The following is a 25,875-nucleotide window of genomic DNA, read 5'->3' as shown; positions in this document are numbered from 1 at the left end:
AGGAGATTTTAAGCCGAATGGTAAATTGCTAGCTAAGATAGTAAATAACAGAGCCAACTGCAGCCACTAAGGTGAGATGTTATACCCTATAACACTTTAAAAAAATGTATATCCTCAGGGTGAACCAGGATCTCAAGGCCGCAGTGGTCCACAAGGCCCAACAGGACGCTCCATCTCTGGACCCAAGGTACCACCATTTCTTCTTTGCGGAATGAAAACAATTTAAGCTTTTTTTTTGCTTGAATGATTTTGTGAATCATAAACAGACTGTCTGCTCAGATAAGCTCTCGACAGGGAGGCAGCGGTGAACTTGAAAGGGCAGAAGCTGTCAGATGATGTTGACACGCTGGGATAACACGTGTCAGCCATGTCACAACAGCAGTGATAATGAAAGCATCAATGTCAGACGTCTATATGTCTTTCTCTTTTAGACATCCCGTGCCACTGTGTTAACTGTGTATACTCAGGGTTTATAGAAATTTTGTTTTGACCTGCATTCATGTAACAAATGTGGGATGTTCTAGGGAGATCTAGGTCCAAGTGGTCCTCCAGGTCCAATCGGGGAGACTGGCTATGGGCTTCCAGGTCCAAAGGTGAACCTGTCTTGATATCTGTTATACTATTAAAACACTCTTTATCCTACTGATTGTGTACGAATAACTGACTTTTGCTGCAGGGGGATCGAGGGGATCATGGTCCTACTGGTCCACATGGTCCTAAAGGTGAAGGCTATTCTGGCCCAATGGTGAGAAGACCAAAATAAAATAGATAAAAGACTTGTTTTTTTAAAGCATGTGCCATGTGTCTCTAGGGTCCTCCTGGTCTACCTGGACTACCAGGAGAACCTGGCTCGGAAGGAGTGGGGATCCCTGGACCGAAGGTAAATTATTTAGAGAACTAAATAAAATGAAAAAGAATTTGACTATATTTCTGCATTATTTATTTATACGGATAATAAGGTGTTTTTTTTTGCTAGTTTGTCCCAAATCAATGTGTATGACATTACAGGAAATTGTCCAACTTAATTCTTTGGCATTCAAAGTAAAGACCAGCTGTTGCAATTTGAATAAATACTTAAATCCCTCCCTCCTTTCCATGGTGACCTGTTTTCCTCCCCTTTTGAGTAAATCCTCATGTAAAACAAAACACAAGGTGGTAACAGATGTTTTGACCCCATAATGTCAGAAACTTAAGTGTCTACTATTAAGTGAAAGGAATCTGTTTTTCCTTAAAATACAGTTCAGGCCTAACGTTTGGACACACCTTCCTGGCTCATTTAAAGTTTTTACAATTTTCCGGGCGAACTGATAATAATTTCTTAAAGTATTGATGGCCACTCATTTATCTTTACCTAAGTGATTGGTTCTTTCCATAAAATGAATTATAAAGTTTTTCAATAGTGTTGTATCAACCTGACCTCTGCATGACACAACTAATGGTCCAAACCCCATTAATAAGGCAAAAACAAATCCAATAAGTAACCTGAAAAGACTAACCTGTGAAGTCAAAACCATTTGAGGTGACTATATATTGTAGGTCATCAAAAGAATGACAAATGTTATCAGAGAAAAGGGTGATACTAAAAAAGGTGAAACTAGAATCTAAGTTTTCAGTTATTTCACAGTTTTCTTGTTAAGTACATAATTCTTCATGTGTTCATTCAGAGAATTGAGAATATATTATGTAAATAATCATGAAAACGAGAAACAATAATTGAATGAGAATGTGTGTCCAATTCTTTGGCCCGGACTGTACTTCTGTTGACTTTCACTGTGTGTTCGTCCTAACAGGGGGATATTGGATTCCGTGGATTGCCAGGTTTACCGGGACCCCCAGGTGAAGGCATTCAAGGACCGCTGGTAAAAATGATTCAATTTCCAAATCAAAAAGTAATGGTTAAATATTAGAATTCCACTCTCATATGAGAAAGATTGCATATACCCCCCTTTCTTCTGTATCATCTCTTGACTAAAAGCCAGAAATCAATCACAAAAGCATGAAAAAACGACATGACACTTTACTCATTTGTCGACAACTGGAATGGAAACGGCGTGCTTCAGAGTCAGCAGTCAATCGAGTGCACAAATGTGGCAGGACATGTTGGCCGCCCAATCAATAATTGAGAAAATAAATACCCGGAGGTGGACAAGCTCTTTGTTAGGATTATTTGTTTCTTAATTGATCCACTGACATTATAAAACAGACAGTTCTTCTCTCGACCAACATGTTGCAACACAGCAGCTCAGTTATTCCGCCTCTCAACATGTCAGTCGACACAAAATCTTTATGTCTGTTCAAATAGGTGACAAGCTGATAAATGCGGCTGCAAGGGAGTCTTTCTGTGAACAAAGATCCGGAACGAACTAGTAACATAAGACCTGGAATATACATTTTGAACTTAATGATGTCACAAATTGTTTAACGCAAACAAATAAAAAAAAGTAGGCAATTTAAGATGCATTCAAAGAAGAAGTAAACTTTGGTCTACTGTTTACACCTTGTTTTTATATACATTGTTATTATATATTTTTTCATAGTCCATTTAGAACATCCATTACTGCTCGTCTGTAATGTCCCTCTTGTATCGAAGCCCCGACATGAGAAATTGTTAAGGGAAAAAAAATCTAATAAGTCTTAATTTTCAGCTTGTTTATAGAAACAGTTAAAAGGCTGACATGCTAAACAAAAGGAACACTTGAGTAGAAGTTTTATCCGAACTTCCAGTGACTGGTGTCTAAACTGGGAGCTGGAGTACACAGTAGACTGGAAGACTGTTTTTGTATCCCTTTAATAACCTTCTTGACAGAGCTAACAAAATATTCCATTCAGAACATGATTGCATTTGAATTTCATAAGAATGTTTTTACGTATAAAAAACAACAACATTTTAAATTAAAACTGGTGCATCAAATGTAAAAAAAAAATTGAATTTTTCTAGGAATAAATGATTTCTCCCCAAATCGACAAAAATGCAATGCGAAAAATTGTTTACTCCATATTGCTGTCCTGCAGGGCAACCCGGGTCGGCCAGGGCCAATGGGACAAACAGGTCCACCAGGTCAAGGAATCCAAGGTCCAAAGGTAGATTTTCCTAATTGAGCACCTGTAGTGTATGTCTACTACCTTGCTTTTATACATTGTGTTCCTTCAGGGAGAACAAGGGGGTCAAGGAGTGCTTGGACCAAGGGGGATCCCTGGTGAGGGAGTCCCTGGAGCTAAGGTGAGTCGGTGGACGATGTGGTCTCTGTTTCTTAGTAAAATGTTGTTGGTTAGGGTGACCGTGGCTCCACAGGCGAGAGAGGGATCAAGGGCATCAAGGGGGAGTTTGGCGAGCCTGGAGTGACAGGTCAAGTTGTGAGTATATTGGTTTCATCGGTCACTATCAGACTTTAACAACACTTGTCAAACTCTTTTTTAGGGGCGTCAGGGGGTCAAAGGCGAAGCTGGTCTCACTGTAAGGATGATTTTCTCCAGTAGCCGTCATGTTTTTTGGAGTTTTCACTAACAGCTCACTGTGTTGCTGATGTGACTTTCAGAGGGACGACATCATTCGTCTGATCAAGGAGATCTGCGGTACGACTTCTCGCCTTCACTCGATTGGCTAAATTGGAGATTCAATCAGATTCCTGTACCGTAAACTGATGTGACAATGGGATGTCTTTCCAGGATGTGGGATCAAGTGTAAGGAGAGGCCAATGGAGCTGGTGTTCGTCATCGACGGCTCAGAAAGCGTCGGCCCAGACAACTTTGAGATCATTAAAAACTTTGTGAACGCCCTCGTGGATCGGGTTACCGTCGGCCGCAACGCCACTCGGATCGGCCTGGTCCTTTACAGCCTGGAGGTTCGGCTGGTGTTTAATCTGGCCCGTTACATTAACAAGCAGGACATCAAGCAGGCCATCAGGACCATCCCGTACCTAGGAGAGGGAACCTACACAGGGACGGCCATCCGCAAGGCCACCCAGGATGCTTTCGTCAGCGCCCGCGCGGGTGTCAGCAAAGTGGCCATCGTTATCACCGACGGACAGACGGACAAGAGGGAGCCAGTGAAGCTGGATATCGCCGTACGGGAAGCACATGCGGCCAATATTGAAATGTTTGCAATTGGAATCGTCAATTCCTCCGATCCAGCTCAAGCGGAATTTCTCATGGAGCTGAACCTCATTGCTTCAGATCCGGACGGAGAGCACATGTTACCTATCGATGACTTCAACACCCTGCCAGGTGAATCTCTACCTTTAAAGCTAAAAGGTTTAGATAAAAATGTTAGCACCTTTAAGGTTGTTTTTTTTTTACTTTCTTCTTTCCAAATATACTCCATAAGGGATGGTCCCATAATACATGGTCGCAAAGCATGCAAGAATTTCTACACCACCTAGTCTTAGTATACAGCATAGTAAACTAATAGGTGGTGTACGTAGTAGTATACTAATAAGTAGGTTACTAATAAGTGGTATACTAATAGTGACTAGTACTTGTAGTAGTATCTGTACTTGAGCCATAGGTCTGTGTACTGAGTATTATTCTTTTAGTAAGTTTTCATGAGAATGAAAAAGTACACGAGTAAAAGTACACAACAGTGTCTAGGAATCACTGGGTCAATCAATTGAGAATGAGTTACTAATGTCGCCTTGCTTAGAACACACACCTTTTTTCCTGAACTTATCTAAAAGTTTTGTGTGGGGGCTGAAACCATAGGATAAAAGCGATTTACTAAAATTGTATTTGTGAATTAGCAGGCGCTAATTAATTTGGCTCTGATTGATAGTTGGCAGCATAGCATCTATTTAGACGTTAAACTTATTTATAATAACTAGCTGAGATACCAAGGCAATGGAAATTAAAATATAAATAATGATATGGAAGTTAATATGAAGCCAAATACCCTAAAAAAAATCACCAAAGGAAGCAAATATACAGTATACATTTCGTTGAAATTGGACTATGTATAATGTTATAAATATGGTTTGAAATTCATCCAAATTAGACTCATTTTAGTTTGTGAGATTATACGGTATTTAGATCATCAAGATCACATACACGCACATAGCTACTATTTTATATTATATACTATTTATATGTATATGTATATTTGAACAAGGTTCTAATGAGGCAGAACTTTTTGTGTAATATAGTTTTTAGCTGGAGGAGAACTTGTGAGCTACATCAGCTCTGCCGGACAAACTGTACATTTTAAATGATGACATCACATATTAACAATGTTTTTCTTCGGATATCAATAACCTTTTTTATTTTTTCCCCCCTTCAGCTCTGGAGTCCAAGTTGGTGAGTCAGTTCTGTGAGGATGAGAACGGGGCGCTGATATACAACAAAGTTACTAATGGCTACAATGGATTCGGAAGTAACGGCAGGAATGTCGTCAACGGCAACTCCGTGACTGGAGGCTACGGACACCGACCTCTGACTGAGAAGGAGAAACATCATGTGAACATCGGCGGTGTCGGAACATCAAGCAACACGGGACAGGTACGGACCATGATAACCCATTATTCTTCATTAAGAACTTAACATTTTGGGGTGTGATGTCAGGTGCATGGTGGGCATTTCGTGGATACCGTGACCGTGAGCAGAGGAAGCGAGCGCGGGGACACATTTAACCGCCACACCGATGACCTCACACCTACAAGAGAGAGGATCCCTTCCCCAGACTCCCGCGGCTCCACCTCATCCTCCTCTTCGACAAATAGGACCACAACGTTCTCAAAAGTACAGACTGTCCCTGTGAGGCCAGCTCTGCCTAAAGGTAACAACAAACCCCCATCATGCACTTCTTCACGCTGCAGGTCAGGTGTGAGTATTTTAACCTCACAGGGCGGTAGAAGCAGGTCACGTGTGTGGACCTGGAAGTTGTGATGACAACTTAGAAAACCTCGTCGTACGGAACTACTCGTTTTAACCACGATAAAAACCTACAAATAGAACCGATACATCACCAGGCTAGGTTACACGGCAACACTGCAGATCCCCGCAGACATTAAGCAACAGATTTCTTTTTTGTTCCCACAGAAGGAGGGCAGATTTAGCACACCTCAGCTCCACTCCTCAGCAGCCTGGCACAGCAGGGGGGTGGAGCACTACCCTACACGACAATACTCACGCTGGGTCCGATAGGAAAGCGTCTAACAGACGATGAAAGGCAGTTTGTTCCATCTAGGTCTGTCGCCGGAACGTTGACTATTTTCGGTGGTCATAACGTGGAGTCAAAGTATAATTGAACCCTCTCAGGGCCATGTTTTACTTCAATAAATGATCTATTTTATACTAGAAAATCTGGAGGAGAGGTTAGTAGAGCAGTTATAGTAATTAACATTTTTATATTTCTATTTTATTTTTAGGATGAAACATCATTATCATAAAATCTTTAATATGTTACTTATTATATTGATTTTTTAGTTGATTTTGAGGGACAACATGTTCCAGAATATTTCAAATGCACTTAATAATAGATAGCAATAGATAGAGTTCTGTCATATGTGGGAATTGAAAAGTAAAAAATAAAGATACCATCTTAATATATCTGCCATTTATTCATTCTGTTTTTCTATCTGAGACCGGTAATTGCCTTCAGGAAATATGAGAGAAGGAAATTGCATGAGGGAGTGTTCACTCGCGTTTTTGATATATTTATTTCTAAATTATATTTATTTTTTAAGTGATGCTAAAATTCCAGATCAGTTGACCATATTTTTTCTGTGGTTCTTTCTGTGGTGTCTTGACTTTGTGAAGGATTCTACTTCCGTCTTCATACATTTGTATAGGGTAATGATGGTCTAATTCCGGAGGTTTCAAACTCCATCAAGAAAGGGGGAAAACCTTTTGAATAAAATAAAAAACAGGCTGACAAGTTCCCACAGAATCCTCTGTCCATTTCTATTTTTACTATCAATGTCTAATTTTAGAATACATCTTCTCCATCCTATTCAGAATCAAAAATAGAATCAATCAATGAATCCGTCACCACTGACTGGAGACTTGTTGAACACCATAGTACATGTGGTCAAGTTGGTAGTTAGGATTAAAACTAGAATTAAATATCGATTTTGAAACCTCTTGTGGGCCTTTATTATTAGTGCTTTCATGAATAGGGTATTTTTATTTGTCTTATTCCAAGGGAGTCCTGAAGCTCAAATATTAAGAAAGTTACAGATTTTTAAAAGTCCTCCATCCTTCCTTTAGCCTTTAGCTTATAAGCCAAAAATGACGTTTGCTCCCTTTTCAGTCCATGCAAGCATGATAAAGGGACCATTAAATATTTAAAACTAAATTACACAGCTTTTGCATTTTTTATTCAAAACATTTTCCGCGGTTTTCGTATTACTGCGTACTGGCCCGACGTCTTACTTGACCGCGATGTCCCTTGATAACTGGGACACAGTGCTACCCGAGCAAAATCTTATGGGAAAACCCGTGTCAGTTGTGTGAGCGTCTCCGTTGGGTTCTTCCTTTGGGCTTTTGATTGGACCTTCATGACTGACAGGCCGATTAATGAGGTCATGTCAATGAGAGGCAGGAAGGCCAATTATTTTTGACGCAGTGTGGATGAGGTTGTGGAATCAGCTCTTGTTGGAGAGAGGAACAGAAACAGATGTTGCCTCGGAATAGTACCGCCACTTTCACATGGACAGCTCATTAGCAGAAGAGAGCTGGTGAATCAGTGTCTGTGATCTCAACCTGTTTCCTTTTTTCTCCCCCCCCCTCTCTCTCTCTCTCTCTCTTTCTGTCTCTGTGCGACATGTTCCTGCAGAGACCGTGCCCTTGGATCCTCGCTGCAACTTGGTTCTCGATCAAGGCACGTGTCGGGAGTATAACATCCGCTGGTATTACGACAGGCAGGCCAACGCCTGCGCCCAGTTCTGGTACGGAGGCTGCGAGGGCAACTTGAACCGATTCGACACAGAGGAGGAATGCAAGAGGACGTGTGTGAGGATCTGAGCCACAGGTACACCTGCCGCGAGGAGAGCTGTTAATACTGGCAGAAAAGTGTGACAGAAAAGTTACAGGTTCATAACTTGTGAAATTGTTAATTAAAAAAACACACTTCAAACACAGCTGCTTCCCTCTATACATAAACTAGGTGAGCACACACTGAACTGCACCATCAGTGAATTCTTTTGTTAGCTCGTTTTTGGACTCCAGTATCCTTTTATCGGCCAAAAACAGAAAGAATTACATTTTTTGTTTGCAAATTATAAAATCAATAAAAAGGGGGATTTAATACTAGTGGGTCACAATGCAATGTTCATCACTCTTTATTATGGTGGATGACAAATTCAATAATTATAAGGTTTCGTTTCTAGTTTACGTTTAATCTGGCAGGTACTACACAGCAAGGTTATTTCGAAGTAGCTATTGTAGGTAAAAGCTTGACATGTCTGGCAATTTAAAGTAAGTAAGTAAGTAAGTAATTTTTATTTGTATAGCGCTTTTCCAGACCAGGGTCACAAAGCGCTTAAACAATCAAAACAATATTCAATAAAGTATATACTTTAAAGGGCAAGATAAAACTGATAACACAACAGGAGTTCCAGAAAATCAAGGAAAAGCCTACATTTTTAAAGCCCTTGATCAAGCTTCATTCATGGCTCTTACGCGACTACATAATGTTAGTAGGTAATAGTTATTTGTAGAGTGACTCTCTAGACCAGGGTCACAAAGCGTTTGAATAATCAAAAGCAGTACACATTCAAGAATACACACATATTTAAAAACTCTTAATGGCCAAGACAACATAGAGACAAACACAGGAGTCCCAGAAAGATATCAGTCTATTAAATATACCACATTGCTGTTCAACCATAATCAAACATTAAAAAGTATAATGAAACAATTAAAAAATATAATCAAACATTAAAAAGTATAATGAAACAATTAAAAAATATAATCGAACATTAAAAAGTATAATGAAACAATTAAAAAATATAATCAAACATTAAAAAGTATAATGAAACAATTAAAAAATATAATCAAACATTAAAAACTGTAATGAAACAATTCAAAAATATAATCTAACATTAAAAACTGTAATGAAAAAATAAAAAAATATAATCAAACATTAAAAACTATAATGAAACAATTAAAAAATATTATCAAACATTAAAAACTGTAATGAAACAATTAAAAAATATAATCTAACATTAAAAACTGTAATGAAACAATTAAAAATATAATCAAACATTAAAAACTATAATGAAACAATTAAAAAATATTATCAAACATTAAAAACTGTAATCAAACAATTAAAAAATATAATCAAACATTAAAAACTGTAATCAAACAATTAAAAAATATAATCAAACATTAAAAACTGTAATCAAACAATTCAAAAATATAATCAAACATTAAAAACTGTAATCAAACTATTAAAAAATATAATCAAACATTAAAAACTGTAATGAAACAATTAAAAAATATAATCAAACATTAAAAACTAATCAAACAATTAAAAAACATAATCAAACATTAAAAACTGTAATCAAACAATTAAAAAATATAATCAAACATTAAAAACTGTAATCAAACAATTTTCAACTGTAATTATACAATTTTCAACTGTAATTAAACTATTTCCAAATAAAATAAAACAATATTGAACTGTATTTAAACTATTTTTATCTGTTATCAAAATATTTTAACTATAAAAATTTTTTTTTTAACTGTAATTAAACAATATTCAACTGTAATCAAACTATTTTCAATTGTTATTAAACTATATTCTTTTGAAATAAAACAATATTCAACTGTAATCAAACAACTTTCAACTTTATTCAACCAATATAAATTAGAATCAAAGATTTTTAATTGTAAAAATAATCCACTGTAATCAAATGTTTTTAGAGATTGAAAAAGAGAGAAAAACTTTTTATTTCTGCCAGTCTCTAATATTTATTGACTTCATAGAATGTCATGTCGTATTTACAGATGATAAAGGTACAAATCTTAGGAAACCCTTTGACACCCCGCTTTAAAGGATTCACTGTGGTCATAAAATATTGGGTCATTTCCATTCAGCTGACAAGTTTGAATTCCTGTGCGGTCTTGCCAATTTAGCTGGATTAGTGATTTAAACTTTAAGATGACAAGTGGTGCAGAACCGCCTGATGGCACTCGGCTCCGCATGCCATCCTCGCAGATTCCTCTCAGAGGGCTCCGAATAGTGCCAACACCACAGGACAGTGCCAGTCTCTAAAAATCCATTTATTTTAAGGAAGTTTTTTTGGGCAGACAGACGTCTATGTGAATTACTGATTCACTGGAAAATAAATCACAGCTCGTATACATCCCATAACACAGGAATCACAAATAGCTTTCCTTCCTTCAGAGGATCAACACTTTTTCAAATCATAAACGACAAAAACACACCCTTTCATCAGTGCTGTTTGGTTTTTCCTTCAATTTGAGCTCCACTTTACTGCTGGTTTGTCCATATCCCTGTTCTACATCTCCCAACAGCACCTCACAGAAGACATGGATATAAAGTTTGATATCAGAGAAAGAAGAATATAACTTTCAGAACAAATTCAAAAATAAATCACGCTCAGTTTTGTATGTTTAATGAAGCTGTGTTTGTGCAAAGAAACACAAAACATGTGCTCATCACAACTAATCGAATGTACAAAATTCATGTCCCATAATGCATGGCAACAGTTACATCTCTTAAGCGTCAAGTCTTTTCCTACGACTGTCGACACAAATGAAACCTTGTTTTGTGCTTCACAGACAGTAAGTGAAAACCAGCGACGGAATCTTATGCTCTGTGGATGTTACCACTCAGGAATACAGATGAGCACGCTCTCTCCAGGGAACCCCCACACCCCCCTCTCCTGTCTCACATGGGACACTCGCTCACTACACATTGATGGACTTTAAGAGCAACACTATTAACAACTGTGTGAACAACATCCCCACGGTGACGCCTTTCATCACTTATATCAACCAAATATTCCTCTTCAGTATATTACCCGACTGGTGCTCTGTAACGTGTTCAATGTAATGTACAGTGTTTTTTTTTACTCTTCACAGTAATACACTGTTGTGCCGACTGTTTACACTTGTTATACTCAACAATGAATACAATAAACATTTTTTAACAAACATCCGTAGATTTGTGTAAAAGTGAAATATCTTTCATAAAGAGTCATCATTGCGTCAAGAAGCACCTTCTGAATACTCTTTTTTTTGGGGAGGGACAAAATAAAGGGGAGTTTATGGTAAAAAAAAACAAAGTAAAGGTTTTACTTTATGTTACTTTTTCATTTCATCCAACTTACTTTTGTGCTCTTTTTTGTTTTTGAAAAAGTACAGTGTTCCTGTTGACACATGGGCAGAGCTTGATTTCTCCACCACAGCAGCAGATTGAATTGACCAATTGTTTTTATGCACAGTTGATTTAACATTTGTCTCAATTTTTAAAACAGTATTCTTTGCTTTAAAAAAAACAAAAAAAACATATATTATCAGTTTTATTCAAAGTGGCTGGGTATCTGATGGAGGAACCTGCTTTCAAAGGTTGGCGAATGCTGAGAATTGTTTTGGATTCTAGCCCTTTTTATTATTAAATTACACCACATTTTTAGTGTTGTTACAAACTAGTAAATGGGATTATTATTTAAATGGTTTATTTAGAGTTCTCTCCAAGCTTCATTATTGGTCGTGTCAAGCTGAACTGTTTTTAATGCTATTTGTTATTAAAATATGGTGGATTTCTGTCATGATCTACAGATCTATATATTCAAAATATTTGGAACAGTCGTAATGTTAGAGCCTCATCGTGTTTACGTCTAACATCCGCCATGAACTGAAAGTTACTCGAGAAAACATTGATTTTCTTTCTTTCTTTTTCGATATATCATGAGTTTGAACTTCTTTTTAGTTGAGAAATGATCTACTAATTGGATAGTATTTATCTATAAGTGTGAAACCAGAGTGGAACAACTTCAGATTCAAAAATAGAGTTTGGCAAGAAATCAGGATGATCTAAAAAAAAACAACATGTTTACGTGCCAGATTAAAAAAAACCCTGAACAATCTAATTAATTTAAATGTTAAACCGAAGAATAAGAAGAGAATTTGCCGAACTTTCTTGAACCCCACACAGCTGCTGATCCCTCCAAGTTGGACTGTAATTGCCCAAAGGGTTGAGGAGTGCTGAGTTGTGTGTGTGTGTGTGTGTGTGTGTGTGTGTGTGTGTATGTGTGTGTGTGTGTGTGTGTGTGTGTGTGTCGGTGTGTGTCTCACCTGTTTCACTGCAGCTGCTGCTACTTAGCTCCATTTAAACACAATTGTTCTGTTCCTGGTGAGATCTCCTGTGAGGTTTTCTGTATTGGAAACTGTAAAGTCCAAACAAGATTCCAAATATACAGTATATACATATATATATATATTAGAATCAATGTAATCAATGCCACAAGTATTTTTTCTAATCCATTTCCATCAATCAAGTATTTTCAATTACACATTGTATGTGATTAATATGACTTAAGAATATAGATATTTCTCCAACTGTAAGTAAGTAAGAAGTGGGTAAAACATTTTATTGAAGCCCAAATTTTTCTTTCATTGCTGTACCTTGAATTAGATGTAATCTATTGTGGGTTTCTTCTGTCACAGTGAACTCATCACATCTTTTTCTCTCTGCTTCTTATCAACCAGGAAACACAAGCAAATACTCAGAATCACCAATAAAAACCTTCCCATGAGTTCCATTACCATTTAGAAAAGATATACATAGGGTTTGATTAATTTGGTTAATATTTTCCTTGTCATAGTGAGGATTGTAAATATCCTGCTGGTGACACGCTTCAGTCTATTCAGGGGCTTTGACGGCATTGTCCCCCTCTGTAACCGGATACTCTTGGAGCTGAATCACGGTGGCAAACCAGTCCCAACCAGCCAGTTGCTTCTTTCAGTCTGTGACAGCAGCTGTCGAGCAGCTCTGTGATTCGGTCCAGTCAGATTCCTTTGCAGTTTTAGCAGGAGGGGGGGCAGCGGCTCTATATTTAGAAGGGGACAGGATTAAATTGCATGGTGTTCACACTGGGAATCTTTCCTTTGCCCTGCCTTTTCCAGTCAGGACCCTCTGCCCACAGGACCTGTGGCCCTCACACTCCTTCCTCTCTCTCGACCCTTCTTCTTTCACCTTCTGTTTCCCCTCCTGGTAAAATGGACCCCAACGCCATCAAGGAGGAACTACGCCTGTTTCAGAGCACTCTGCTCCAGGATGGACTGAAGGAGCTGCTGAATGAGAACAAGTTTGTGGACTGCACTCTGAAGGTGGGGGACCGCAGCTTCCCCTGCCATCGACTGATCATGGCGGCCTGCAGTCCCTACTTTAGAGAGATCTTCTTCACTGAGGACGGGAAGGAGGTGGCGAACACCAAAGAGGTGGTCCTGGAGGACGTCAACCCATCCATCCTGGACATGGTCGTTCAGTACCTCTACTCGGCTGAGATTGACCTCACCGATGACAACGTGCAGGACATCGTGGCGATTGCCAACAGGTTCCAGATCCCCTCGGTCTTCACCGTCTGCGTCAACTACCTTCAGAAGAGGTTGTCCGTGGACAACTGCTTGGCCATCTTCAGGTTGGGTCTGGTTCTTAACTGTCCTAGGCTCGCTGTGGCTGCCCGTAACTACGTCGCGGACCGCTTTGAGACGCTCCACAAAGAGGAGGCGTTCCTCAAGCTCGCAGCCCACGAGTTGTTCGCGGTCATCGGAGGAGACACACTGAACGTGGAGAAGGAGGAACTGGTGTTCGAAGCGGTCATGAACTGGGTTCGCTATGACAAGGATAAGCGGGTTAAGGTCCTCAAAGATGCTTTTAACTGCATCCGCTTCCGCCTGCTGCCAGAGAAGTACTTCAAGGACCGAGTGGAGACTGACGACATCATCAAGTCGGACCCTGAGCTTCAGAAGACCATCCAACTCGTCAGGGATGCCTACAAGGGTAAGCTCCCAGAAACACCCCCGAAAAAGGAGGGCGAAGAAGGCACCGAAGGAGAAGACGCCGCCCTGATCCCCGGCTGCCTGAATGACAACCGCAGACACGGCATGTACACGCGTGACTTCATCTTGATGATCAATGACGCGGCAGCGGTGGCTTACGACGCCATCGAGAATGAATGCTTCCTGGCCGCCATGTCCGAGCAAGTGCCACGGAACCACGTCAGCATGGTGTCCCAGAGGAACCAGCTCTACGTCATAGGTGGACTCTTTGTGGATGAGGAGAACAAGGACATGCCGCTTCAGTGCTACTTCTACCAGGTAGGCAGTATATCGCCTTAACCAACATGTATGTTGTTCTTCTGTTCTTTATCTAGAAGTAATCGTAAATTAATACATTTGTCAATAAAATATTAATCTGAAAAATTGGGCAGAAAACACTGTTGGCATCGATTGATGTGCTTCTACCACTTATAATTAGACTTCAGCAATGTACTGTCTACCTTAAGGTTTACCAAGATTTGAATGGTAATTGAATTGTAAAATCCACCGTGAATTCCAAATCAAAATCTTCACAATGTTGTTGATGTTTACTTGATTGACTAAGCCTTAGATAGATGGTTTCTGTCACTCTAGTATCAACACATTTCTGGTCCTGCAGAAGTTTTTGTTTTTCTTTAAATGAATGTGAGAAGATATATTGAAAAACATAGCCCTACAGCTTTCTAATGTGTTTTATCTGATCAATAAATACGTCTGGAATCCCTGTGACAGTTGGACCCTCTTACATCCGAATGGGTCGCCTTGCCACCGATGCCATCTCCAAGGTGCCTCTTCAACATCGGGGAGTGCGAGAACCTCCTGTTTGCCGTTGCTGGAAAAGACCTGCAGACCAACGAGTCTCTGGACAACGTCATGTGCTTCGACACCGAGTCAGTCACACGTTTTACTCTTACGTGGATCAACATGTTTCAGCAACACTTCATTGGAAACTGTACTGTTGTTTTCTAGGAAGCTTAAGTGGAGCGAAACCAAAAAACTGCCTCTGAAGATCCACGGTCATGCTGTGGTCTCCCACAAAGGTCTCGTCTATTGCATTGGAGGAAAGACAGATGACAAGTGAGTCTGTTTGTGTGTCAGTTAGTGTGTGTCTGTGTGCGAGTGCAGCTGTTGTAGTCCGTCAACTAGACTTCAGGGAAGCATCTCACCATCTTAAGAACAGATCTTGACATAAAGCAAGAAAAGCTTGTGAACAACAAGGTGTGAATAGTCAACAATATTCATTGTTATATTTTCTTATTTGTATTTACATCGATGTACACATGAATTACATCAAGATACACTCGCCCACCCCCCTTATAAATTAAGGTTTATAGCACCAAAAGAAAAGACAACCATCAAAAAATATATACGTACAATCTGTACTGGTTATACAGTGTCATATAAATTATATATGCATATATTTTGTGTGATTTCTTTCACAGTATTCTTAGAATTACAGAAAGTTTAAAGGGTATTCCACAGAGGTCTATCCCCCGTCCATCAATAAAGAAACGTTTTAAAGAAAAAGATTTTTAAAAAATCTGAAATCTAATCAAAATATTTTATTTTTTGTTATGTAAAATGTACTTATTTGACTTTACCATGAGCTTCATTCTCTTGACAAGTATTAATTTTAGTCAAAATGATGGCTGGATATGCATAAAGTACAGAAAATTGCACCAGAAACATTTTCTTGCGAATTCTCTAAAACCATCTTATTACATATAATTAAACAAGACTTCTAGTCGAAAAGATTTTCTTAATTCTTAACGAGCAATTCAGGAGGAATTTCTGTCCTTTAATATCTTTAAATCGGATGTTTGTCTGGTAAATGAGACTATTAGAAACTTAAATCAGAAAGTTTTTACTTGAAACAAGATTTGAACTATAATACTATTTTTTGAATTTTTGAAAGATGTCTTTTGTTCAGCAAAAAGTGATTCAATAATTAAAGCTACTCAGACATGTCATTGAGTCACTCAAACAAAAGTGACTATTTAGACGACACAAAAGAAAATGTAGAAAACTGAAAAATGATTCGGCAATGAAAGCTTCTTTTATTGTTCATGAAATAACCATTTTTACAATTATTGTGAAGGATTCAGATTTAAATGTATACTTTTTAATGACAAAAAACATCAGTTTAAATGAAGATTACAGAACAAAAACAGAAAGGAAAATTCATCTTTTGATTCTCTCCACAGCAAAGCTCTGAACAAGATGTTCGTGTACAACCACAAGCAGGCCGAGTGGAGGGAGCTGGCGGCCATGAAGACGGCCCGGTCCATGTTTGCAGCGACCATTCACAACGGCAAGATCATCGTGGCAGGCGGCGTCAACGAGGCGGGGCTCAGCGCTTCCTGTGAAACCTACGATTTTGCCACAAACAAGTGGGTCACACACCGGATGAAATGACTCATTCCTAAAAGTATAGAGAAAAAGATTTTTTCTTAAAAGGAGAGAATGAAGATGGTGGTGAGAGACCGGGCCGAGGCGCCAATTGGTTTCGGTTGGCTGTGATTCAGGATTGACGGGCTGTGATATTGCTTCAGAGTCGGAGGTCTCACACTTTCCAAAAAGTGTGATTTTTTGGAAATTTCCTGTGGTTTCCTACGAGCCAGTACATCAGAAACACTTCAGTGAGGCGGACCTACTTTTCCTCTCCGTGCTCTGAAAGAAACTTGAGGAAAAGTTTAGATATTTTTAAGCTTGTGAAAGTCTAAATTCAGATGGGTCATATCTGCTAAAAAAAAGCTCGCCTTTTTAAGGAAAACTGATCTAAAATGATTCTCAGTGGGGAAGAATATTGTAATGTGAGTTATACATACTGCTTTAATTGGGACAAAAAGTACATTTATTCATCTTCCCTGACCTTTTTCCTTCTGCTGCGTCTCCTCAGGTGGGAGCCTTTTGCAGAGTTTCCTCAAGAGAGGAGCTCTGTCAACTTGGTCAGCGCCGGCTCAGCTCTGTATGCCGTGGGAGGCTTCACCATGGTGGAGACGGAGGACAAGGAGGTGACACCCACCGAGGTTACAGACGTGTGGCAGTGAGTCTCGTCCCCCCTTTTTTTCCTCCGGCATGTATCATTGTTTCGGCCAAAGATCCAGGGTTTTTATTTCCGTCTCTGCTTTTCAGGTATGAAAGTGACAAGAAGCAGTGGAGCGGCATGCTGAGAGAGATGCGCTACGCTGCGGGCTCCTCCTGCGTCTCCATGCGCCTCAACGCCGCCAGGATGCCAAAGTTGTAGACTCACTCGTCTCCTTTGATGATCAACTGCTCCGATTCCTTTGACGCTTAGCTCATTTCTGCACCGGAAAACCTCCTTCATAGACTGAATCCTTAACGGCATTAGAAACCATTTAGACGGGAAGCTCTTTGCTCATTTTCTTTTGTAAAATAAACATTTTTAATCTTCTGCTCCGTTGACTTTGAGTTTGACCTTCAAACTATGGTCCTGGGAAAAATTAAGATTTTTCTGTTCATCAGTTTCACGTGGTGGTGAGTGGCTTTCTTTCTCCTCTCGGTACAGAAGAAGACTCTGATATCAATAAGTACTGAAAAAAGATCAAAAATACATTCATTAATCATGATCTCATAATTAATTAATCTCGTATCTGCTGTATCTGAGACTAGTGTTGCCTGCAATACTTGTTTCCACCAGCAGGGGGAAATAAAAAAGAAAAATTCAATTAAAAATGTAATAACATTTATCAATGGCAATCAACATGATATTTTCCGCCCTAGAAACAAAATAATGATTGATGATTAATGATTATTTCAGGGACTTTAATAGTAGAATATTAAGGGGTTATTTTGGTAAATTTTCAGAATCTGTACAGGAATATTTTTAAGGATTGGTCGCTTTGGAAAGAAAGCTATAGCATCGTTACATTTTTTACGCCCCCTCAATAGACTGAAGCGTGTTGCCAGCAGAATTCTATAAGAAATTAAATAAATAATAATAATGGTTTAAAAAAAAAAAATTGAATAAACAGCCAAGTCAAAACGATAACATTGAATCATGGGTAATTTATTTTTTATTAAATATATATTCAGACACAATTTATTATTTATACCAAACGTTTTATTTGTAATGGATGTTTCTAATCAGGCATTTATGTTCTACTAATAAATCTGTTTGTCTGTCAGTAGGGGTTCAGCAAAAGAATGGAGTCAGCTAATGTTGTCGGAGGACATCCAGGCACTAGTGTCACATGACGTGAGTAAGCCTAGAGGAGACTGGAGATCCTTGTACCCTGTTGAAGGTCGTACCTGAGGGACAAATACATGCAGTGACAACACTCTCTTCTTCCATCAGGATGAAGCTCCTGCTTTAAAGCTAAACACTTTTCAATTAACTGTATATCTCAATAAAAGCATTTATCTGTGACCTATAGTGGACAACGGGACGCATGATGGAGGCACAATTTAATGATTTTACAGGATTTAAAATGAAGTTTGTCTTCAGTTACAGACAGCCTCGACGGATCAGGAGGTGTCCGGAGACATAAAAGTAAAAAACACACAACCATCATTAAATCTGATCAAGCAACTCATAAGCAGATGCTTTCATTAGTAAAATGAAAGAAAAAAGAAAGCTACAAAAAGAAGATGATGTTTATTTAACAATAACTGGGTCTTTAATGTACGTTTCATCATGATCTCATTAATGACCCACCTTTTCCTCTCTCTCTCTTTTAGTAGATTATCTGATAAAATGCAAGTCTCACTTGAGGCTTGTGGTCGATTTGCGGCTGATGAGATGATATTCTGTGAATATATTCATATATTGTTGAAGTTTTTATGAGTGCGCTCCGAGCAAGGGACTCCATCTTTGTGCAATATCAGATGGAAAGGTGATCAATTAAATTTAAATCAAATTTAGACGTATAAAAAAAAAACCCACTAAAAGGTCAGTAGTTTACGCGATAATTTTGTAGAGCGGTTTGTGAGTCTATAAAATCGGGAGGCACAGACACACACACATGCACACAACACACATAATACAGAAATACCTATACATTTATGTACGTGTAAAATAAGTAGAACAGATAACAAACCCACGTTGAATAAGTATATGGTATTTACTCTGGGACTTGAACCTGTCATTATGGCTGATGAGATGAGTTCGTTCTACAACTCACAGGTTGTACGACAGCATGTCATTTATTGTGCTTTACTTAGCCCTGCTGGTATTTGTTATATAAAGTAACCATTGACAGTAATTAGGGAGACTTGGTTTGGCTTCTGACAGGTGACACGCATTAGCTGTGACACTGTTATCAGTCCGAGAACAGCACCTGGTTATTCGGAATTCTTACAATCTTTAACTTGGTCGTGGATTTCTTTTCCAAAGCCATGTGTAAAATAGAAAGAGGAAGTGCACTGGTTCTCTTCTGACACATGTTGATGGGGTCCATACATGCAGGCGATGGTCCTGGACGTCTGTGGAGATGAAGAGACACCTTCTTCTGTCATCAGCGTTGGACGGAACATTAAGATTAATGCATGAGACAAAGGTCGTTCTTTTGTGTCTGTGCCTTCAGCCCATCTACAATTACTTCTCAGTGCCTCCGTCTGATTTGATTCTTCTCTGAATAGGTTTTGAACTAAAGACTATCTTTCTTTTTTTTCCAGAAGACTCAACATTAAATACTCCTACTCATTTGTTTATTTGTTCATATTTTTGGGGAGTCGCTCTTGCCCTTGACACAATTCTAAATATTCTGACTGTGATCGTTATTCAGGATGAAATGATAAAATAATAAGAACTTTTCTTTTACTTCTTCATTTTCAATCTTTAAAGAAACAGTTTGATTACAGTTGAAAATTGTTTGGTTATACTTGAAAACCAATTATAATTGATTTGGTAAATGTATGTATTAAGTTAAAATGTGTTTGGTAAAAAATAAAAAATAAATAGTTTGACTAATTATTTAATTAAAAATTCTCTGATGTATACAAAGAAAAACATGTGTATGATTGTATAAAAGGTACAGATATACAGCTAAACCGATGTTAAGATGAGAGTGAAAGAAACAAAGTTCTTCGCTCTATGATAATAGTCACTGTTATATAACAATGGCAGACACTGAGAGCAGCGAGACGAGCAGTCTGGAGTTGCCAGGTCACTGTCTGAGCCTCTGAGAGTTCATGAACCGGTGTGTTGAGAAGAAGAAGAGATCTTTTCTATCCGAGTTTATTAAAAAAAAAAATCTAAACTTACAATAGTGTCGCCACATATGATCATTTTGGCTTTGACATCAAAACTATTTGGAGCCAATTAACGTCTTTGGAATATTTCTGTTATTGACTGTTGCTCGTCCAGTTCATCATATTTCATTGTCTGAAGTTAAAGCTGATTCCTAAAATAATGAGGGCTTGTGTGCGCAACAATATTGTTATGTCGTAAGATTGTGATCCGTTTTATATTACAGATCCCACTTACATTTTCTGTTTTCCCCACAGGGGGCTTCCTGCAAAAACTGTTGAATTTATTGAAAGTATTTGGCTTCCACTTAGCTATTCATGTTCCAGTTGTTATTCTTCCGTCACTATTTAAATAAGGACATTACAACACCACATATAGGCCTGGCATGTGTGCTACAGCTTTGAACTAGTAGCTTTGTTAAAGCAGCTCTAGGTAGTTTGGGTACCTTAATATTTGTGTACTAAAATATTTGTGAAACTTGTGATGACACATCAACTTAAAACTAGTGGAATGACTCATAAATTGTGACTTGAGGGGTTTTGTGTGATTTTTATTTTCACTGTAAAAGTTCTTGGGGATGGTGTGAACATGCTACATATGGCGCCGGTTGTGGTGGGAGGAATTACGGTACAAAAACAAAATTAAAGTTATGTTATTTACAAAGCCGTCATATCATATTTCATTATCCACAATCTGATTTATTACCTCACCTGTATCCATCCTTCATTCAGCAAATGGAAGTCTAGAAAAAGAAAATTTGTCCAACTGCTGCAACATGGCAACTTTTGCGCCTTTTAGCGAGTGCTCATGGGAAATGTGGTCTCCCGTCGGGCTGAACACTACCACTTTATTCATTATCTTTATTATTATTCATTTTATTTATTATCGAGAAGAAATAAGAGAGGTCTGGGATGGTGTTAAAACCATCACTGGACACAAGACCAAGGCCTCTCTGACTGCAGTGGACACGGTGGAGGAGGCAAATGGACTGAACAACTTTTTCAACAGGTTTGAGCAGGTCACCTCACCCTCACTGCTTCCCGCCTCAGAACCTGCCCCACCTTCTTGTGCCCCCCCCCAGCTCCACACAACCACTTCCCAGCTTCACCTCACTCCAGGTACAGGATGTACTTCGGAGGATTCGTACAGGGAAGGCTGCTGGTCCTGATAAGGTGTCTGCTCGACTGCTAAAGACCTGCGCTGCTGAACTAGCTGAGCCGCTCCAGCATGTCTTCAACCTCAGTCTACGGCTGGGGAAAGTACCAACTCTGTGTAAGACTTCCTGTATCGTTCCAGTCCCTAAAAAGATCCGACCGAGCGAGCTGAACGATTACAGACCGTTGGCACTGACTTCGCAGCTGATGAAGACACTGGAGCGGCTGGTCCTCAAACATCTCAGGCCACAAGTCCAGCACGCGCAAGACCCCCTGCAGTTTGCCTACCAGCCAACAGTTGGTGTGGAAGATGCCATCCTTCACCTCCTGCATCGGACCTACTCCCACTTGGATAAAGGAAGCGGTTCAGTGAGAATCCTGTTCCTGGACTTTTCTAGTGCCTTCAACACTATCCAACCCACTCTGCTGCAGGACAAACTGACTAAGATGCATGTGGACCCTGGTCTGGTCTCCTGGATTACGGACTATCTTACTGATCGACCACAGTATGTCAGGCTGAAGGACATCAAGTCTGACACTATGGTGTGCAGTACAGGAGCACCTCAGGGGACAGTACTGGCCCCTCTCCTCTTCACCATCTACACTTCAGACTTCTTCTACAACTCAGAGCTGTCTCGTCCAGAAGTATGCTGACGACACTGCTATTGTTGGATGCATCAGGGACAACAGCGAAGACGAGTATAGGAGTCTGATACGTGACTTTGTGGACTGGAGTGAGAGGAACCACTTGCAGCTGAACACCTCAAAGACCAAAGAGCTGGTCTTGGACTTCGGGAGGTCCAGGACAAAGCCACGTCCAGTGTCCATCAGAGGCGACGAGGTGGAGATAGTTGACAACTATAAGTACCTCGGTGTGTGGATGGACAGTAAACTGGACTGGTCCTGCAATACAGACCATGTATATAAGAAGGTTCAGAGTAGACTGTACTTTCTGAGGAGGCTTCGATCATTTAACATCTGCAAGAAGCTCCTCTGCATGTTCTACCAGTCTGTGGTGGCCAGTGTCCTGTTCTATGCTGTGGTTTGTTGGGGTGGAAATGTGTCCAAGAGGAGTGTCAACAGGTTGGACAGGTTGATCAGAAGGGCTGGCTCTGTGGTTGGAATGAAGCTGGACTCACTGGTGACAGTTGCTGAGAGGAGATCATTGAACAAACTACTGTCCATCATGGATGATGACAGTCATCCTCTGAACACTGTCATCAGTGAGAAGAGAAGCAGAATGAGTGCACGAATGCTCCTACCCAGGTGCAAAACAAATAGACTCAGGGACTCATTCATTCCTCGGGCTATTCAATTGTACAATTCTGAGTTCGGGGGCAGGAGTGGAGTGAGATTATCTGGATGTTCTGTTCTATGTTAGTCTTTGTATCCTTTGTCTTTGTTGTTTGTCTTTGACCTATGTTCTTTGTCTTTATCTTTAGACTTAGATTGTGTCATCTTGTTCTTCCTCTTATGTTCTTCTTCTTATTTTATTTTTTATGTATTATTATTATTATTATTTTTGTTTTATTGTTTATGAAAAATTGCTGGCTATTGGTAAAAAACAAAAAAATCAATAAAGTTTTACCTTACCTTACCTTACCTTACCTTTAGTCCACTGACTTCAAATCGCATAGAATCGGTTTAATGCAGAACGTTTTGTTAATAACAGGATTTGATTTTTTTGTATTTGTTTTGCTTTTATTATGTATGTTTAGCATTTTCTTAAGATAGTCCAGCGAGTCTTAAAATACTTACTTTACTATGCTAAGTAGTATATAAAAAGAAAGAAACCACTTAAGAAATCAGAAATAAATGAAATACAAAGATTCAGCACCTCTTCATTCGTCACATCCCTCTGTGAATGTCACAACTTCATTAACACATATTTGTTAAGAGGTTGCTTTGATTTTCACCTGTTCAGGTCATAAAGGGATTCTTATACTTTATATCACACTTCATATCACACCAGTAGAACCATTCAAAATTCAATCTTGTGTTTAATAATCTGGATTTGTTTTTAAACTAAACTAAATGATTATTTATCCGTCCCTTGAGTAACTGCACTAGAGCTCGACTTCTCTGAGATACATTCGAGTTCTCACGGATTATATGGAGACGTCAACAAGAAAACTGATCTTCTACCATCATTTCAAAAGATTTCTTCACTTACATAATACTTCTTTTCAACTCTTCTTAACCGAAAATCTTGGTTTTTAATACAAGATCTCGTTTTGAAGGACAAACTGTCTGGTGCTATGGAAACCTTAATGCTTTAAAGCGAGTATATATAACTACTCGCTGTCAATGAAAGGATTATATTACGTAAAGGTACTTTTCAAGAAGGTGTCGATAAAATTTTTAATAAATTACTTTTTTTTTCAGCTTTTATACTCCACTTAAATTGCTTATTTCAGTGCCCCTGTATGATTTCTACCAAGAAATACTTGTTGAGATGTTCAGGAGAAATATCTGCAACACTTGTTGATTATAAAACCATTAGATTAGATGTGATGTGAACTATCTAACGTTAATTCCTTTACTGCCTCAATCATATGTCTGGTAAACTAAAATGATCTTGGCCAGTTTGACACCATTTACTTTCCATTTACTTTAGTTTTCTATAAAGTAATCGTAGTCATGACATGTGTATATTGTAGTAGAAATGTTTTTAATCCTTTGTTTTAGCACTTGTTCAATCATATTTTGACTTTTCAACGATTCTTGACACATATGCTTTTTGTTATCAGTAGATACGAGTATCATTACTTAGAGTAGATGCTTGGGGAGTTGTCTAGGGTGAGGTTAAGGAATGCATTGTAAGTGACCAGCTACAGTTCAACATCCACGACTAGGATCATGTGATCGTAGCACCTCACTTGATAGTGTGAGGGGACAATGATAGTGAGGTACTACCGACTCTCAAGAGTTGAAACACACTCGTTCCTACTAGTCTGTTTAAGATATTCTCAGAATACCAACATTTCTAAATTGCACCCGACTGGAACATCCCTCGAATTCCCAGTCGCAGAGAAGCCAGACATACCTGAGTAGTGAAATCGAAGATGGCGGCTCGGAAATGAGTTGAGCTCCGGTAATATTGTGTATATTTGAGGTATAACTTTGTTTTTTGCTGCATCTGTAGAATGAATAATATTTTTATTTTTTATATATATTGGTATATTAGTATAATTGAAAATATTCATGCTGTATACGAAGACTACAATGCGTACCGTGCTAACAATGGCTAGCCTGGTCGAGTGATTCAAATGTTGCTTAGAATTTTTAGGAGTTATAGGCAGAAATGTAGGTCCATATGGCGACTGCAACCAGAGTTCACTTTTCACAATTTCTGCCTGTAACTGTAGACTGGTTACACTGAAAATAACACTTAGTCTACATGAGGGTCAGTAGGAAAGGATTCAAATTAGAATTTTGGGTGAAGTATCACTTTAATGAAGTGCAATATAGAGGGTAAAAAATGTGTTTGTTCAACCCACACATTAATCCTTACTCGCCCTAGCTCTTGTTTGTCTTAACTAAATAATGTTCCTGCTCCTCCCGCAATTATTTTTTATTGAAGAAGTCTTTTTGTGTGAGAGATTTAACCTTTTCCCAAAACTTTCAAACGTCTTGACAAAAATGTCGTCAAGCTGTGTGTGAGGACATTATGATCAGGGTGACACACACAGACAGACCTTCTATTACATATAAATAGATGTAATTACTTGAGGAAAAAGAAAAGGTTAACCTGCAGTGAATTCATTTAGTGGGGTTCAGTTTAAAATTAAAAAAAAACATTTGTTACAAGTAACAATTGGAGACTATGAAGCTTTTTCTGCTCTGTCTTAAAAACTCTATTTCACCTAACAACAATTTTGGATCAACAACAATATTATATCCCGTAAAAAAACTGTGCTTACATGGATAAAAACATTTACTTTTGACGTCTCCTGGAGTATTATAGTAGCTCTGAACCTTTTGTCGAGGCACTTGCACTTCATTAAGATGAAAAGTTTGACATTAAATACAAATAAGTCTGAAAAGTTGGAGATGCAGCAGTAGAGTGCCCAGTTAAAGAAGAAGTCAGAACAAGCAGACGGTGCAGCTGGAGACAGAATCTATTTTAGTCGGTGGATGAATCTATTTCCTTTCTTGCCTCCCGACTGATCTCATCCTCATTTTCTGTCTTATGAACAGATTGCATGGACGCAGCGTGCAGGAAGGAATATTACACCCATTAATGTTGGCAATCACTTCGACACATGGTGAATCTGAGAGATGTTTTCTGAAGATATCGTGGTGACGGATACAGGTGTGACAGGCGTTAGCATGTGAGGGCAGAAGACCATTAGTTACGGTGATCAGTTGACGACTCTGTGATGTTGACGTCACAAGACCCTCATGTACGTGTCTCTGGCTGATGATAGACGTAGGTTTTTTCTCATGGAGCAGCAGTGTGAGACGAAGGTTGCGTTTGACGTGGATATAATGAGGAACATATGTGGT

At 38.9% G+C, this 25,875-nt stretch overlaps 2 protein-coding genes across 2 annotated transcripts in view; both read left to right on the top strand.

The window, feature by feature from the left end:
• The window catches only part of LOC148079848 (uncharacterized), a 29,960-nt gene extending 18,840 nt beyond the window's left edge, over nt 1–11,120 (top strand). The window contains exons 22-36 of the mRNA XM_087791535.1: nt 119–187; nt 525–593; nt 677–745; nt 812–880; nt 1,791–1,859; nt 3,013–3,081; nt 3,152–3,220; nt 3,274–3,354; nt 3,419–3,454; nt 3,537–3,573; nt 3,667–4,224; nt 5,270–5,487; nt 5,551–5,764; nt 7,766–7,960; nt 10,738–11,120. Of these exons, the coding sequence (XP_087647661.1) occupies nt 119–187; nt 525–593; nt 677–745; nt 812–880; nt 1,791–1,859; nt 3,013–3,081; nt 3,152–3,220; nt 3,274–3,354; nt 3,419–3,454; nt 3,537–3,573; nt 3,667–4,224; nt 5,270–5,487; nt 5,551–5,764; nt 7,766–7,953 (1,815 nt within the window). The 3' untranslated portion in view covers nt 7,954–7,960; nt 10,738–11,120. The remainder of the gene's footprint in view (nt 1–118; nt 188–524; nt 594–676; nt 746–811; nt 881–1,790; nt 1,860–3,012; nt 3,082–3,151; nt 3,221–3,273; nt 3,355–3,418; nt 3,455–3,536; nt 3,574–3,666; nt 4,225–5,269; nt 5,488–5,550; nt 5,765–7,765; nt 7,961–10,737) is intronic.
• Nucleotides 11,121–13,076: 1,956 nt separating this feature from the next.
• Nucleotides 13,077–17,383, top strand: klhl41b (kelch-like family member 41b). The gene is made up of 6 exons (XM_087791534.1): nt 13,077–14,280; nt 14,734–14,891; nt 14,971–15,078; nt 16,206–16,391; nt 16,901–17,047; nt 17,137–17,383. Exons 1-6 carry the CDS (start codon nt 13,180–13,182, stop codon nt 17,246–17,248), a joined length of 1,812 nt encoding a protein of 603 aa, XP_087647660.1. The 5' UTR covers nt 13,077–13,179; the 3' UTR covers nt 17,249–17,383.
• Nucleotides 17,384–25,875: the final 8,492 nt, after the last annotated feature.

This window comes from Callionymus lyra, chromosome 5, assembly GCF_982586985.1.
Source record: "Callionymus lyra chromosome 5, fCalLyr1.hap1.1, whole genome shotgun sequence".
Classification (NCBI taxonomy): domain Eukaryota; kingdom Metazoa; phylum Chordata; class Actinopteri; order Syngnathiformes; family Callionymidae; genus Callionymus; species Callionymus lyra.
Note: the sequence above shows the minus strand (reverse complement) of the source record. Positions and strands in the feature narration are given on the sequence as shown.